Here is an 18,875-nt window from a genome sequence, read left to right on the forward strand (position 1 = left end):
AGGGTAAAATGAAAAATCCTTTTTTTCTGAAAAGTCTTTAATATTGTTGTCTTTTAATATAATATTTGCATTAATTTGGTGATGAATTAATCATGTTAAGTGCAAAAATATTGCATTTGATGATTTTTTTTTTTTATATTTTTGTTGCCATGGCAACCGTTTTTTTTTAAAACAAACGATTGTTTTTATATCAAGATATTACATTATATTACACTAAGATGAATGGTCACTTAATTTTTTATTTTATTTTATTGTGTATAACTATGGAATTATTTCTAATTTGTATATACCAATAAAAGATAAAAATGTAATTTTTGTTGTTATGGTGATGTCATACAAATTAGAATATTTCATAAAATATCAAGTATTTTTTAAAAATAATTGTTTCCAGCTATTCAGCAGATGTTGTTCTACCACAAACTAGTCATAACTCATTTTCGCCCAAATATCACATTTGGGCCAAAAATCGCTGAGCTTGTCACATATGTTCATCGACATCTAAATCCCCAATCAATGGGGATATTTTGTCAAATGTGAATAACTCCACAAAAATCGGCCGGAATACAAAGCCCTGAAACAATGAGCAGAGTCACTTAATAACAATTCGAGGACTTAGAGCGAAACTGGTCCATGTTTATATAGAAATAGAAGCAGATAGACCAGTTTCGCTATAAACCCTCGAATTATAGTTTTTGTGAAAGTTTGGTGAAAGTGGCAGGAGACATGTATTGAGGAGTTACGTTCCAATATAAGCAAGGGCCATGACTCCTCAATAAATGACCTAATCGCGAAAGCATGGCAATATCGCCCCATTAAAGCAAAAAGGTACCAAGCGACATTTTGGCCAAAAATGACTTTTTAACATTTTTCATTATGTTTTAATGTTATCTTTAATCTGTAGAAATATCTCTGTAGTATCATGTTTATTTACAGACATATAAGGTTATGTAAAAAGGTACAATGTCAATATTTTCCCATTTAGTAATGCAAAAAGGTACCATATGCATATCAGTTTGAGCAAAAAGGTACCAAGTGTCACATAGTACCTTTTTGCATTGTATGACTATATATGTTTTGAGCATTCATTTTAAAGCAAAAAGGAACCATGTGTCACATGGTTCCTTTCTGCACACAAAGAATTTACGACCCTTAAGATTATTTTATATATTAAATTGTTTGCTTGGTATCTTTTTGCTTTTTAATGAAAACACAATCTAGATGTTGCTAAGGACATCAAATATAACAATAAATCCCAGAGTATTGTTTCTGTTTTAAATTGAGGAATGATAACAGTGTGAAGATAATGATAGTGTATAAATGACTTCTTCACAAAAATGTGGATGTAAAAAGAAAAGTAATTGATTGTACTCTTGCCAACAAGATACATGGGGTATATGAAAGGAGAAGAATGACAGGGAAGTGTACATCTGCAAATAAACTAGATTATGATAAAGTTAAATTGGTGAAACAGCATAAAGAGTAATTTCCTAAAATGGAATCTCATAATACAATAAACAAGAGCTGTCCGTAAGACAGCGCGCTCGACTTTTTTATTGCTTGCCAATAAAAAAAGTTTTTGCAGTAAAAGGCAATACAAGAATCTCTGTATTTTTAAAGTGAACTAGTTGTTTGATACCCTTGAATATTACAGCAATGTTTATATGACATAATTTATGGTAAAGTGAACAAGTGGATAGGAATGAATTTTTTAAGATTTTTTAAGTTTTTTAGTGCTTGCCTATAATACAAAACATTGACAGTTAAGGGCCATAATTCAAATAAAATCTTTGACAGAATTACCTTCTCCTGGACATGTTTGGGAATCATGATTGTAAACAAGTATTCCAACTTTCAAATTAATATCTCAAACAGTTCAGTCAAAAAGTGGACTGGTACTAAAAACTTAACCAAGATTCTAAGTCGATAAAAGGCCTTAATTTTTAAAACAAATCCTTGACAGAGTTACCTTCTCTTGCGTACAGATGGGGGTAAATGATGTGAAATAGCATTAAAAAGTTTCAAAGCAATATCTCAAAGGTTAAGGCAATAAGTGGATTTTACCCATATTCAATGTATTTTCTAAGTCAAAAAGGGGCATAATTCTGTCAAAAAACCTTGACAGAGTTATGTCCTCTTGTCTGTTGATGAAGGTCGTGATGGTAAACAAGTATGGTCAGTTTCAAAGCAATACCTCCAATGGTTTTGAAATAAAGTGAGGTGGTACAAAAAACTTAACCAAGCTCAATACACTTTCTAAGTCAAAAAAGGGCCATAATTCTGTCAAAAACCTTGACAGAGTTATGTACTCTTGTCTGTAGATGGAGGTTATGATGGTGAACAAGTATGGTAAGTTTCAAAGCCATACTTGTAATACTTCTGAAATAAAGTGGGGTGGTACGAAAAACTTAACCAAGGTGTGACGCCAACGCCGACGCCAACGCCGACGCCGACGCCGACGCCGGGGCGAGTAGGATAGCTCCCCTTTTCATAGAAAAGTCGAGCTAAAAACTGAAAGAAACAATACCTATCCCATGACTATGACTTAAACATTAAAAAGATGTGGAATCTGTAAACTATTGAAAGTGAAAAGAAGGAATTAAAACCTGTTAAGCAACATACATATAGGAAGGCAGTAGGCACACTAGATGACACGATCAAGGAACAATATATTGAACATCAAAAACAGAAAGAAAATTCACAAGAACAAAAGATTTAAAACAAAAGTTGGAGCAAAAGGTGACACATGCATTTATGTTGCATTTTTTAATCTCAAAGCCGTTGTAACAACCCCTTGCTCATTAGTGAGTGAGCTTTACTATTTAAGAAAACTCTGTTGCTACACAACTTGACAGTATATTCCTTATGAGACAAAAATTTTGCAGTCATGTATGGGATAAAACCAACTGGCAAAGACAGGCATGTGAAAATATCTTCCTGCTTAATAAAAAAACCCTTTTCTACATGCCAAAGTGGTATGTCAAATAAGTCATTATCATATATTTTTTCAGATTCATACGGGGGACAAAACAGAAATTGATTCATAGCTGCGTCTCTTTTTTATATTATCACAAGTTCAAAGTTTAAGATTGATCACAAATTTTCTTGTATCGGGTCACTCATTAGATGGAGTGACAACTTTACTCTTGAAGGGGAAAAGAAAATAATTCCTGTATTAATTATTGTATCATTCAGTTGTGTTCTCTTTTAATAACACTGGCCAGAAAATCGCAGCCATACTTTGCTGTGCCAATGAAATATAACATGTTTTTGATTTCAAATACTTCATTAAAAAAAACAGTGTCCGAGACTCAAAACATCTATTGACCCGACAAAGAGTAAACTGGCTACAAGTGGAATGGATACAGGTACCAAAGGAAAGCCCAAAGTCAGTATTTTGTAAATAAGAGCTTTAATGCTGAAGATTTTATGGAAATAAGTAGTTCAAGAATACAGAATCTAAAGTATTAGTGGAAACAAATGTTGAACAATATATATGAAGTTATGATACCAAAACCTCCAGTTTCTATTCAAAAGAAAATAACTTGGTTACTTTGTGTGCAAAGAAAATTATCCAAAAAGAGTTCCATAATTATAATGCCACTTAACCAACACGATAAAGGAAAGAAAAGGATTATGTCACAAATTGAATCAGATGAAAATTATTCTGATTTTGACTTAACAATGTAAGAGATTTTGACATAAGGCATTGAGATTGATCACAGAGGAAGACTTTCAAAAACATGCAGTGTGAAGTTGTTGCAGACATTTACTGAAAACACAAGAAATTTCATATTATTATTGGGTATGATTGTAGAATTAAAATTGTAACCAAATGATGCTTTTTGTTAATATTGTTGGGACAAAAAGGTGCCAACTGCCATATGGTCTTCTTTTCATATATTCGACAGCAAATGTTAAAATCATACAATGCAAAAAGGGACCAAGCGTTCATATGGTACCTTCTTGCATTTGTCGGTCAAAATATTGATTAGTGCAAAAAGGAACCATTTCCTTTAATTGATTAATTATCACTAATTAGTAATATATAAGCTTTCCAACTTTTTGAAGCATGTACATTCAAATATTATCTAAATATATGTGAAGTTTCATTGCCATGTTGTAAAAACCTGATTTGATATGGAACTTCAAATCTTTAAACGCGATTTTCTCGAAAACATGAAAATGTCACTTGGTACCTTTTTGCTTTAATGGGGCGATATGTGCTGGGTCACTTGATACATGGTAACAGTAGTTGTATGAATAGATATCACAGATAATAGGCAGAATTGCCCTGTAATGGATTTTCCTAAGTACCGTTAAGTCCAAATTATCATCGCAGGACCATAGTCTTATTTTTTTTGCTTCTATAAGTATGACACGGTTTAGTGTCTAACACGTGAACAAGTTTGGACAGCATTTCATAACGTTTTATAAGTCAATTCTTTTCCCACTCTTCAATATTGATATTTTAGGGAGTTTTTTTTTCAAGTAATCAAAACAACGTAAATAAATGTTCCATGTTCGTGACATGTGATCAGGTCGTAATAATATGTAAATATTTTGACATACGGTTTGCAAAAAATTAATAAATAAATAAAAATAGGAATGATGTATACAAGTGCGGGTTCAAAAAGGGGGCCCCGCACAATTTAAACCCCCAAAGTTGATGTTTGATGGGGCCCTTTCCCCAAATTAAAGGGAATTCTGAAATTTAAATTTATGAACTTGTCAAAAAACAAAACAACCCGTCAAAAATTCCCAAAAGGGCGCTGACCTCGTTTGTAAAGTTTTTCTACAAAATTTTTTTCATTCTATTCCTAAGAGTTGGAAACCCAAATAGAAATTTTAAAATTAGTTCGTCCCCCTTTTTTCAAATTAAAAGTTTGATTTAAACTTGTCATCCATGTCAAAATTACCACCCTGTCCGACACCTTTCAATTATTTGTATTTTTTACAACTTGCACAAAACTATCCAAATACCCCTCCTTTTGTTTTTTAGATCTATCCCTAATTTTTTCAAAAAAAAAGTTTTATCAAAGCATTTTAATAAAAAATTTTAAAGAAAATAAAAAAGTAGAAATTTTAAAATTTCTCTGGAAAAATTTTTCAAGTTTTACTTTTTTTACCCGGGGAAAGTTAATTAACCCAAAAAAACCTCCATACTGAATTTGGGAAAACACACTTTTAATGTCGGGTAGAAAAGCGAAAAAAAGAGTAAGGGAAGTTTAAAAAACTTTTTTTTACATGCTTTTTCGGTGGGTTTATAGAAATATAAACAGTGATATAAAAATGGTTTAAATTTTACTGTTTGAAAAAAGTTTAAATTAAAAACTTTTTTAAAATTTACTTTTTTTGGAATTTTTGCCCCTTACCGTTTTTTTCAGTGAAATAAAAGCGTGCCAGTACTGGGTACCAACTTAATTTACCGGGCGTTTGTAAATACGTCACGGGTTTTATTAATATTTTGGGGCGCTTTTTTATTCAAATATTAGGTTTTAAAAGGGCTTTTTAAAAAAGTTTTCTTTGATATAATAAAAAGAAAATTTGTTTAGTTTAGTGTAAGATTGAAATATATTTCACCTTGTGAACACCAAAAGTTCATATTTCACTCGTGGCTGCGCCACTCGTGAAATATACCTTTTGGTGCTCACTCGGTGAAATATATTCCGATCTTACACTGAACTAAACAAATATCCTCTATATATCTCAACAGAGTTGCGGTTCTTATTATTCTCAGGGTTGTGTTGTCGCACTGAAAGTAAGAGTTCCGCACTCAATCCTGTATCATTGAACAATGGAACCAAAATGAAAGTAAAGAAATGAAGAAAGTCTTTACTAGTTTGATTTATTTTTTCTTTGGACTTCTCTTGATATCTTGACTCTTCAAAATGAACTCATTTTATATTGTTGGTGATCATCAGGTGTTAATTAAATGTGAACATAATTATGAATGTTATTTCCTCTTTCTTACCGCGAAGCACTATTCACGTACATCGGCGTTACCTCATAAAAACGGTTTGAATCACATTTTATCAGCTTATTTTCAATTTTTTATGTCACCAGAAGTTTAGTAAATGTCATTTGCCTACCTAAAATCGAAAGTATAAGGTATCACATGCATTAATTGTTGTACTAATATATAATTAAGAGTCGACAAAAAGCAAAAATCACACAAAAAAACACGTAAAAAAGATGGTCAAGCCATCATTTTCAAAAAAGCAATTTCATGGAAATAATCTTGATGAAGGATAAAATATGATGTCTTCGCAGCCGTATGCGGCTATTCATTTTAATCAATTGGTTAAACAAAGAATATTTTGGCCAGTTTACTTGCCATTTATTGCACATTTCTATTGTGGCTGATTTGTGCCATTCGTGTTTTCGCCCCATGACCCCGTTAAGCGAAAAGTCGAAAAATTAAAGTTAAAATGGCGGGGGCGCAGAGCGAAAACATGCTAATTAGCGAGGGTGCGGGGCGAAGTTTAATATATAAAACTTCGTCCTGCGGGGGCGCTGAGCGAGATTTAAGAAATAAAACGACGGGTCGCGGGGCGAAAACACGCTAAATAGCGAGGACACGGGTCTAAGTTTAATAAATAAAACTTCGCCGCGCTCCCTGCTAATTAACGTGTTTTCGTCTCGCGACCCCGACAACCTCGATAATTAACAAGTTAAAAAAATACAAGTTAAAATGGCAGGGGCGTAGAGCGAAAACACGATTATTAGAGAAGGGCGCGGGGCGAAGTTCAATAAATAAAACTTCATCCCGCGGGGGCGCGGAGCGAGATTTAAGAAATAAAACGGCGGGGTCGAAATAAAACTTCGTCTCACGTGTTTTCGTCCCGCGACCCCGCCAAGCGAAAAGTCGATAATTAACAAGTTGAAATGGGGGGGCGGAGGAGGGGGGCGCTAAATAGCGTGTTTTCGCTTCGCGCCCCGCCGTATTATTTCTTAAATCTCACCTCGCGACTTTATGGGGCGAAGTTTTATTTTTTAAATTTCGCCCCGCGCTCCCGCTAATTAGCGTGTTTTCGTCCCGCGACCCCGCCGTTTTAACTTATTAATAATTCTCGACTTTTTCGGGGCGGGGTCGCGGGGCGAAAACACGAATGGCACAAACCACCCACCAGACATTTCTGTGACGAACCGAGCGTTATTAGAACCACCGACGTTCCGTAAGGTAGCTGGATAGCTTTAGAAAGAATCCAAAGTCCAACAGCAGTATGGGGCATGTCGTTTGAAGTCAACGACCTTAACCACTCGGCCACGGACGCTACTAGCAGTTACCAAACAAGTTAAAAAGTGTTATTCTAAAATGTATCTGATAAATGACAATAAAAAGGGAATGTTTTTATTTTATTTATTTATTTTGCTTTGTTTCAAGTTGAATCTATTGACAAAAAAATAAATATGCAAGCATAAATATCATGGAACTTGGATCACGGAAATATGCTGTAATTATTACTTCTCTGAATTAACTACACACCTTCAACATAAAGTAGAATATTTTACAACACAGTATTCCAGGTTTATACACTGTAAAATACGGATATTACCAGTAAAATACGGGTTAAAACACACTTGGATGTGTTTCACGGTTTAATATTAATAGCCGGTGTTGTTTTACCATGTTCACAAGCGTTACCAATAAATTTTAATGTCCATCTAAATACCCACTTTCGACTTCTCGATGGTTTTAATAGTCTGCTCTACAACTTACGACGGCTTCATACATTGATAGATTCATGAAATCTCTGTAAGAGGGCTCAGCACCTTTTCAGCTTTCCGTCATATTCGGTATAGCCAGCTTATTGTCGTATCGAAAACCTCAAAAATTCACTGACTGGGATTTGAACTACGGACCCTTCCATTACAAGGCGGATACTTAACCAGGTAGTTAAGAGGTTAACGCAACAGCTATGCTGTGCGGGATGGCCTACACCAGTCATTACTAAACTTCTCACTTTATTTTGATTTATGAAACCTTTTTATGCTCCCAGAGGGACATATAGTCATCGTTTTGTCTGTCTGTCCGTCCGTCCCCTTTTCTTGGCCGGGGCATGACATTGAAAGTTTGAAACTATAAGAGATATCAACAATAAACTTTGTAGGTAGAAATACCTCATTGTGTCGATGAGCAAAAGAACCGTTATTCTTCCTTGCCTAATTTTGGAGTTATTACCCTTTATTCTTTTTACACTTTAAACTTTATCAACACAAAATTTTGTACGTAAAAAGATTTCATTTAGTAGGAGTGCAATGCATAAAAACGTAACTCTGCCTTGCCTAATATTAGAGTTATTGTCCTTTGTTCGTTTTTACACTGTGAACTTTGTCCGGGACATAACCCTGAAGTTACTAGAGATAGAAGTAGTTACTCTGTGTCCAAAACCTGTTCGGGGAGCATAACCCGGTTCAAACGGCTCTTGTATTACAAAGGCTGAACTTGTGCCCACATATGAAACACCACACTTGGGATGTGGGGCTCCAAACGTACACTGTAGATTTGTCAATCCCAGCATATATGAATCATCATTATTAAAACATTGAAAATATATGCATGAAACTATACTTTCATCTGATTATGTATGCTCTTTAGAACAACACTTATGTTTAAACTGTATTGTATATTTCTGGCAGTTATGACGACAATCTTTAAATCGAAATACATGTAATTTATTATATTAGAGAAGCGTCCGTTGCCGAGTGGTTAAAGACGTAGACTTCAAGTCGTAATATGACCTATACGTATGTCTGTGTGACGTATAACCCAATAAAAAAAGATATACTAGTATATATTTATCACACACCCGTGTCGGTTTTGCGACTCCGTAAAAATGGTGTTGCACGACCGTGCATATATTTTGACGTTATACAAACATAGTGTTAAGACTTTTTGGGGGGTATGTTATAAATAGAATATTAATTTCGTGCATATTCATTACTGAATTTATTGAACTCGTTGAATAAAATAATATTATGCTCGCCAGAGGCTCGCATAATATAATTTTATTCAACTCGTGCAATAAATTCAGTATTGAACTTACACTTATTTAATATCCTCTATATATGTATATAAACATCCTATCTGACATGTCAAACATCGCACAGTTTTGAAGCATTGTTTATTGTAGTGTAACAATTCTTCAAAAGATTTCATTAATGGATAATATTTCATAGGTAACAATACAATTGGACATTTCATTGTGCATTTGTATATAACCCCGTGAACTCTCAAACATGTACAGTATGTCTCTCTTTCCAATTCCACCATTTTCTCATGATGACAGAGTTCAAAGATCAAAACATTTCCTTGTAGTTAGTTTTTTCCAACTTCATTAATCAAATCATATTGCGCGTTCTGTTTCGTATTTTGTCCATCACTTTTAGTATGACAACGTCTGTGACGCTTTTTCGTTTATCACATATTTGTTTAATGTTGTCGTAACATACGCGGTAGTGATTGAGTGCAAGTGTTGATTCATTAACTGTATACCTGAAAAGAAAAAAACACAAGTGTCTTTTAATCAGTGTTTGATAAGGAAATAGATATCAATTTTGAGTGCATTTTTGTAGAATAATGCACGATTGGAGTTCAAATGCGTAGGAATACATTCACAAACCCCATAGACCTTAGTGATTAATAACAAAGCATTTGAACGATAAACCGTGCATTGTAATTCAACAATGCAAGAAAAAATAATATATATTTCCATTCTAACATGCTAACAAAAGAAAAAATGGATAAAAATATGTTGAACTACATTGAATGTAGAAGTAATTGTCTTGACGTGATTTGGTCAATTGACGTCATATCTGACGTCCTTTGAGGTCGTTTCAGCGTTCCTTTTTATGGTGTTCATATATATCGTGTAATTATGCACTTAACTTGCCTATCTGTTTGATAGGGGAATAGTGTTAAGCGAGTTAGGATTGTTAATTTACCATTTCTGGTGTAAAACAATACCCTAGACATAATGCAACCGCTGTCAACGGAATATCATCTTTTTCCTCAAATATTTTACACATTCGGATACATTCAAGATTACTGTAACCATTACTGTCTTTAAATGTCATGACATAGTCATAAGCGTTGCTGTTGTAAACAGTTTATATGAATTAATAACTTCTATGTACCTTTTATATCCTGTGATAGGGTTAAACTCGTGTGTATAGAGTTTTCTGTCAACAGCAACACGTGACGGAATGAGGATATTCTTTGCACGAGCACGTGTCCCTGTAAGTGCACTTGTTCTTTGTATGAACTTCACGACATCTGAGCCATTCTTCCTCCCCGACACACCCCAATCTTTATTGAAAAGGAAAGTTTTCAAAGAAAATCCAGCTACTTTCGGGTGTCTTTTTATCAAATATTCCTACACAAAAAGCAAAATATTGCAATGAAAACAGAACTGGTAAATAAAATGTTGCCTTGCCTTTTCAGGACAAAGTAATCCTTAAATTGTTTTTTTATTTTCTTCATTGACATGAAACAGTATTACGGCAGTAACAACAATTAAAAGTTTAAAATTTAAAGGTATATCTAAGGAACTATTTTAATAATATATAAACTATAAAATAATGTTGTTTTTATCATCTTATGATCGAATGTTGAAGGAGTTGTAACAAACAATGACCCTTTTGTTAAAGCCACATGGATATGGTATTTATACAGAAGTGTTCCGGGACAAAATAGTTTGCTGTTTTTTTTAGAGGTTTGGCAATAATTTCATGCATGCTCCGTCCTTAATAATGAAATATACAAACACATTTCTTTCATATTATCATTTTGAAATGATTCTTTTTTCAAAATTCAAACAATTATTTTGTGAAGAACAGATAGCAAACACTAGTTAGAAGTAGAATCTATATAGCTTTCTTCACTTAAAGACAGACAAAAAAAATAAACACAAAAAGTTATAAAGGGGATTTTCTCAGTTTATTTTTCTGCTGTTGACAAATTTATAGAATAGTTAGTCAAAGTTACTGTATCAATCTTGTATACCATAAAAAGTACAAATATATAAACTTTTTGCACTAAGTTGCACCGTTTTATGCAAAACTTCACTGCAAAATCAAAACATGCAAAACATGCAAAAGGTCAGATTTCAATTTTGAATAAAAAAACAAACAATGAAGTTCATCGTTCATTGGGTTTTTAAACTTCGGACCCAATTCTTTTTCATCAATTCATCAATATTACTTGTAGTATCTGTAGATCTATATATACTACGAATTTGTAAGATGCAATGTCGAACAAATGTTATGCTATTGATGTATTGTACTTATGTTTGTATTACACAACAGTCTATATATTGCGTCATTTTGAACATTGTTAAGGCATTTTAGCACGCGCAGCATTCAGTATATAATATATGAAAAACAAGATCAACAAGGAAAGGCGGCGTTCAATGAACGCAACCCCCATATGACCCAGCAACAAGAACCAATGGCAAGGAGCCCAGGCGGACCCCAAACATAAAAAGGACAGGGCAACGACACGTTAATCAATAAATGATAAATAATTTGTAACTGATTAGGAATTCAAAGAAAATAATAATAGGCCCACAAAGGGGAAGGGGACAGGAGACCGGGGGAGGGGGGGGGGGGGGTTAATCAAAGAAATAAAAACTAGAGGCAATGGGGAAGATACTTACCGTAGACGAGAAAACAACAAGGGACACAAGCAAAAGTGTCACCAAAACAGTATGAAACAACATAGACATACATCTGAGGAACACAGTGGGGCGCCGCCTTGGAACGGTCAGCAGCATAATAATGACTGCTGGGGAGTTTAAACCGGTTAATGGTGCACCAAACCTCGCTCTTAGCCTCGCTCTTCAGGTCGTGCAAGGAACCGTGCAGACTTGTTTCCGCAAGTGGGTTGCGCGCAAGTCAACTTTTGCACATAAATAACGCTAGCTGCATGAGCTTTTTGTTGGGGGTTCTTTGAGTTTATTGGAGTTGAAGAGTGGTTGTTGTCGAGTTGAGTTGTTGTAGTTTAAGTGTTAAATTTACCTTAGACTGTTGCTAGTATATAATTGTGATGCATAATTTTATTTTAATTGATTTTATAATCATGCTTTCACTTGGACTTAATCTATACAAGATGATGAAAACGTGTTTTAGACCGATTTCTGTTAAAACAGAGTAATTTCGTAACAAAATAGCCAAGCACTATTTTATGACCTAATGAACCGTGTATGGAAATTTTTCTGAACACCTCGCCGATTATAGACTGACGGAAATAGCCGATATGTTGCTTTGGTTCGCAGATTCCATTCGACTTATTAGAAGTTCTTACTTTCCTGTCATTTGAACAATCTAACAAATCTTCAACAGCTGTAAAAAGACCTCTCGCATGCTTCTTTTTAAAGAAGCAAACTTGTGTTTGATATTGGCTACTGCGTTAGTAACGTAGTAGATTATGGAAAAGAAAACCCCGATATATTAACGCTTTTGTCAACATTCTTTCTTGATTTAAGGTGTCAGTAATGATGGATTTATACAATAAACCTAACTAGATCAGTATTTACCGTTTACTTGAAATTCTTTTTTCATTTTTTTTACCATCTGGAGGTCAGTGGTTTTAAGCGGAAACAATATTATACATGTATAAAGGGTTTGTTACGTCCTCGCTATTCCTTGGCGCTGGAAAGCTGACCGTACATGTGACTGATACAATATCTAGTATTTGGTCGATGTAGTCCTGAATCCAAACCTATTGTGCGGAACCGAACATTCCAAAAACAAATTTAATATACATTGTACCAGTCTGTTGACAGTTCTTTTCTTCTTTTTTAAAACAATTTGTTAAGTTAATTAGATTTATTAATGAGTGGTAATGTGAAGCCAAATTAAAACTGTTTGTCAAGCATCTTTATGCTCCTGGTGACTGTACAAGCTGACAAAGTCCTGGTATGTCTGCATGAAGCCATTCCTCATAAACATTGCAAATCTCGGATCGAGTGCCCAGGCGGTGTATGGATTGTAACCTTGTACATGATGTATTGTGTCTGGGTGATTTATTTTACTAGAATGGTCGGGACTGCTTGTATCTGAGTTATATTCTGGCGTGCTTGTGTCAGCAGTATTCACGGAAGTGGTTGTGACGTTTGTCTGCCGTTCTGCCGCAGCCGCTTCAACATAATCTTTCGAGTCATGTTGAAGAGTGCAAGAATCATCGAACTGTGACTTTTCTTGTATTTTTGGTATTTTGGCGTCTTTGAGGTCATTTGGATATGAAAGAGCGCGCTTAAAGAATGTCTGGCGTAACCTATGTAAGCGGTCGGATTGGTCTAACAAAGATGACTGGGCTGTCTCTTTTTCGGATGATTTATATAATACTTGTACATCTGCAGAGTCTTCGTCTGGCGAGCGGCTAGTTATCAGCTGTTCCTTTTCATGTTTCTTGTTGTCTTCTTCAAATCCAGCACTGACCTAAAACAAGTAATTGTTCAAATGAATGAAAAAACATGCTCTTATCCAATAATGGATGGGTATAGATAAATAAGTGTATTTGCATCTCTTTACGATATTCATTATAAGAGGTATTACTTTCTTACATTTGATTTAAGTTGACCACACAGACATAACTACTACATAGAGCAAAAAACAAACTCAAGTAAGTTTTGGTTCTTGAACAATTATCTGCTTTTTTCTACAGTTCATATCCTCCACTAGCTTTAAGGTGAATTTCTTAATGTTTGGAAGATATACAACTAGCTTGGGGGAGGTAAATTTTTTTTATTTAAATTGAAATGATGATCTGAGGGTTATCTGAGTTTAAAATAGAGACAAACAGAATCGCTCAAGAACGCCCAAAACGACAAAATTGAAAATGTTGCGGTGAGCCTGTTCATGAACGGTACTGGAAATTGCAAGTTACCGCCCACGGCCCCTAACACCGGCTTAAGCAGAATTCAACATTTAAACACAGTCACCATAGAACATTAACAGTGCCATTTTCTACCGACCTCAAGTTTGGCCTTCTTTTCAACAGTGCCGCATTTCTCTAGCTCTGCATTATCCAGTTCAAATGTCAGTAGGATACGTTTTCTCGAATCTTTCTGCCGACACTCACTGCCTCCGTGCCCTATAGGAAGTAAACACATATCTCTACAAAACATTCAGACAGTTAATGCACAAACACCAAATATTTCATAGTTGAGAACAACATATTATAACAGTTTTTTTAGTAATTCTAAAAACGGACTACCAACAACTTACCTGACGAGTAAACGATATTTTTTAACCACTTCATGATTTCAGACCTCGTCTTTGGTACCAGGTCATCTAAAACGGATTGAATTTTCTTCTTTGCATCCTCTAGAACTTCTGTGTCAATCAGTGGCCCATCATTATCTGGAAAAAAGATACAATATCCAGATTATTATTGGCAGAATAATGACTTACAAATTAATAAAAAAATAAAATTCAGAACAAACTTCTAATGTTGTTTTAAGTTTTATTATGGTAATGTTTTACTCTAGGATGTAAATGCAAAGTTTAAGCAACGCAGTCATGTTCTGGTAACTTAAACTCATGTGCTGGTGATATGTTTTATGTTTACAGAGAAACACCCCTTGTAATTTAAGTAATATTTTGCGCATGCGCGATCATAGTTGGGCTTTACTGCAAAAAGAAATGCATAGCGTAATTCAGATAGTCTTCTCCAGATCCCTCCCGAGGCGTGCACGTCGGGAAGGCAAACGGCAGGTCAAGGTCAAGTCACAAGTACCATAGACAATTGGTTGACCTGTGTGACTAACTCGAGAGGGTAGCACTAACAAGACCGTTTTTGTTTGTTGCCGCCAAGAAACGTGATGCATTGGCAGTATTGCCGAATCCTCCACTCACCATCAACAAATGAAGACTGGTCAAGGAAGACTCAGCTTGAAAAGAAGTCCCCGATATGACTTCTACAGTGGACCGATATGGACGCTGACACATGGTTCATTCCGGGGCCGAGCATAGATAAAACTACGACACTACTTATATATTCATATAGTTAGTTTTGAATGTTACCGCAGAAAATAAGTTGCATGTGATAAATTCTAAAAAAACATATCATACATGCACACAGACTTTTCTTTTACAGCTATTGCGCAAGCTTGTACAAACTTGAACAAAGTCATACAAAGATATGAACGCATAAGTGTAATAGCTTCATGAACTTAGGATAAGTAACTGAGTGCTCGATATGATAGATAATTAGATATCATTGAGGAATAGACGTTACTATATCTAGCCGGAACAGTCTGATATCACGACATTTATTCCCATAGGCAGGAATACAAATACAGATATATTGGTCACAGCTTATCATCTCTCTATGATAACGTTATCTCTGTGTGACCATGTTAAACGTGAAGCGAAAGTTTGGAAAAAATCTCGAACATCAGTAATATCTCAATTAAACAGGGAGAAATTTTCATCTATGGAACGACGCATTGAAAGAAACGATGAAACACAAACCGTTGAACTTGAAATAAATCATTAAACAATTGCATTGATATATAAAGACTTTCATAGAACATATCCTGTATAATATAAGGTTTTGTTTCAAATACATTTTATAATAACTCAATTTTTAGATCATTTTTTATGATAAGATTTTATTTTGTAAATGATATGTGTTTACCGTTTTCATCGCCGTCAATGCTTGTTTTACATTTTACTTCATCACTTCGGGCTCGCACACTTCGGTCGCATTCTAAAATCTTGTCATCGCTGTCTTGAAGCGTCATTTCGTTGTCGTCTGCTGAATTCTGAGCTTTATTTAGAGAAGCGGAACTTTCACTTTCATGAGAACTGCGCATGTCGTCGTCTGCTTCCGACGCATCTCGTGCTCTATCTGTTGCTACATACACGTCATACTGGTAGGAAGGACTTTGACATAGCGTTCCTGTTATATCTCTGATCATCCTAACAAGATCGTTTAACTTGTTTACGCCCATTGCTATAGGTTTGAACCAAGACTGATGTTGTTGCGAGTCATGAATTTGTGTCGCTATCCCAAGATAAAAAGGACTCTCAGGTGTCATCATATTAGTGGGTCTTTTCAACCGATAAAGCTTGTATATAGATATTGGGTCCCAAAGGGACGTTTCTGGGCTTTGCCCGAGAACCCTGTAACCGGAAATGCCTTTCAGTGGCAGACGACAGTATTCGTATCCAGAGAGAGGTTCGTAGCACAGATATTCTTCGTTTGAAGGCGATATTTTTAGAACAATGTCTCCCCAAAGTAATTGCTTGTGATCTATTGCTTTCCGAATTTTTAGATGTACAACAAATGCAAAACAAAGTGCGTTGATAACTGCTGAAGGATTGTGTGGACCAAATTCTTTCGCAAGATATAGTTGATTTAATCTCTGTGCTGTGCTTAAGGCAATTATGTTGGACTTTGTGCCTTTGTCTGTCTTTGATAATTCTCTTAGCAACTTCTGTCTTTCCTTTAACATGTTCCTTGTACTTGTAAATTCGTAGTCTCTCGTCAGTGATATTGGATAGTTTTTAGACCTCAGGTGACGTTCAATACTGCACAACATACCCCGGAGGCTTGCCGGTTCGTACTCATTTCCATCGTGCTTTTTGATAACGGAAAAATAAGTTGCTAAGTGACGATCAAGTTCGTCTGCTGGAATAGCTTCCGGTTCCCTAGATTCGTTGATAGACACCAAGTATGATGAGAAAATACGCATATCCGTCTCTGTTTTTCGTTTTGTGTTTTTGTTCTCATTCAGGCTTACGTCGAAGTCCGAGTCGCTGTTTTCAAAAAATCTGCCAGCAGCTCTTTGCGTGAATTTGAATCTAGAAACATCCATTTTCTACCATACAATACACAAAATGTCTTTTCACAATTAAAATATTTTCAAATCTTAAATTAACTTATTATTTTCTGAAGTTATCAAGTCTCGTCACAATATCAGTCCTCGACGAAAATATCAGCAGAAATGATAGCATTTTGTTTTTAAGGAGCGCTGTTTAAGGGTCATAACTGATAGCAAAATTTGGAAGTGTTCTCACCGAAATATCATATAAATATTATTATAACAGAAATAGGGAACAAGTTTAGACGTCTTAGTCAAGTTATCAGCATTATGCACTAAAAATTCCGATTTCGTAAAAAAAAGAAATATCTCAATAACTTCTGTTGTTTGAAGGGTTTCTTGAACAGATATCGCATGGCGATGTAAACGCAGTTTTGAGATAAATGTTTTTGATAAATTCGAATGCACGTAATCTTATCACATAAAACTACACTTTTTAAAAATAATCTTTGTAATAAAGATTGTGAAATGTTATTTTGAAACATCTTAAATTTCCCATATGCTTTTGCACATTTACATTTATGGCTTTTTTAAATTTATATTCTGAGTAATGTAAATAATTCTTAGCTGCATCTAACACTTTTTTCAGTCTTTTTATATATATGAGATAAAGGCAAAGCTATTTAATATCGCACTTTTATCAAACTTTAACATTTGTCAGTTTTGTTACATCGTATTATTCCTACATATTTTTCGCTCAATGAGAGAAGGTAGGCCTAAAATATGTGTGAAATCTGTAAGCTCTAAAGATACTTCGAACAAAATGGTCTGTTAGGGGATACACATCACAAAACTATGGTGGTTGATTTGTGCCATGACGTATTTTTGCACCGTGGGGCGCCTCGCCTGGCGCGCCGCGGAACGAAAATAGGACAGGGCATAAATCATAGTAAATTTCCTTAAAATAACTCCTACAGAAATACAAACTGCAGTTATGTATGGTGGCCGATAGCGTCCATTTTAAAGCCGCCAGTTTATAAAATGTCGCGGGCAACTTTAAGATCCGCAAAATTTTATGTTGACATTGTATAAAATGTCGCGACTTATAGAAACTCTCGAGTTTTCCTGTCACGCTTCTGTCGTAAACAGTCGAGTTTTACGATGGAAACCGTGAGATTTTTTTTAGTAGACTTAACCACGCAAACATATGCCTACATTGTACTTTATTATAATCCGCGATATTTTGCTTTGATGCATACCTTGTAACAAGTCGAGTTTGAGCATAAAGCCTCGACTTTTTATCGCGGATTTTTTACAAAAAGTTGTGGCTTATACGTCGCGGAGTTTTTATTCGCGACTTTTAAAGAAATTTCGTTGTTGAGGAACAAAAAGTCAAGGCCTATAATTTTTTCCCCTCGACTTTTGTAGATTTTTTACAACACATGCAAAAAATGTCGCAGATTTCTTTCTGTTCCTCGACTTTTTTATAGATAAAGGAGGGATAAAGGGGGAGAGTCAAAATGTTCCTTGCTGTTTCAAACAACTGTTATAAAATATCGAGGTTTATACGTTCCCCGCGCCATTTTGTACGATTTCGGCAGAAAATCTCGCGAACTTGTAAGTTGCCCGCGACATTATATGACAAAACAATAAAATTTCTCGCGGGTTTGAAATGGCCGCAACCGGCCACCACAGTGATGTGACCTGGCCTCCACAAATGAAATGTAACTTTTACTGTGAATCATTGACTAACAAGATAACTATGATGGCCTAAGATAGTTCACCTGAAAACAATTGATACACAAATTTCTACATTAAGTGTTAGTGGTCGCATTTTTAACAAGAAACATGGCAATGCCATGAAACCAGGTTTTCAATTATCACCATTGTAGATAAATATGTTGTATTTGAAATACAAGCAGCAAACAATGTAACTATGTGCAATGTAAAACATGAATAATGTAGGAGGAATTGCCACAGAGGAAGTGTTCACTATAATTATATTCTGTATATGGAAAAAAACAAAGGGCCATAATTAAATAAAAAATTATTCAATCACAAAACCGCGACAATAAGAGCCAGGGCACTGGATGACAAAGCTAC

General features: G+C 35.0%; 1 protein-coding gene across 1 annotated transcript; it reads right to left on the minus strand.

Moving 5' to 3' along the window:
• Positions 1-11,942: 11,942 nt before the first annotated feature.
• On the minus strand, positions 11,943-17,002 carry LOC132727154 (uncharacterized). Its single transcript, XM_060712570.1, has 4 exons — positions 15,644-17,002; positions 14,230-14,364; positions 13,977-14,095; positions 11,943-13,440 (listed from the first exon to the last, which is right to left on the minus strand). Exons 1-4 carry the CDS (start codon positions 16,824-16,826, stop codon positions 12,871-12,873), a joined length of 2,007 nt encoding a protein of 668 aa, XP_060568553.1. The 5' UTR covers positions 16,827-17,002; the 3' UTR covers positions 11,943-12,870.
• Between the last annotated feature and the right edge of the window lie 1,873 nt (positions 17,003-18,875).

Source organism: Ruditapes philippinarum, unplaced genomic scaffold (genome assembly GCF_026571515.1).
Source record: "Ruditapes philippinarum isolate M1 unplaced genomic scaffold, ASM2657151v2 ctg1084_1_1_1_1, whole genome shotgun sequence".
In the NCBI taxonomy this organism is placed as follows: Eukaryota; Metazoa; Mollusca; class Bivalvia; order Venerida; family Veneridae; genus Ruditapes; species Ruditapes philippinarum.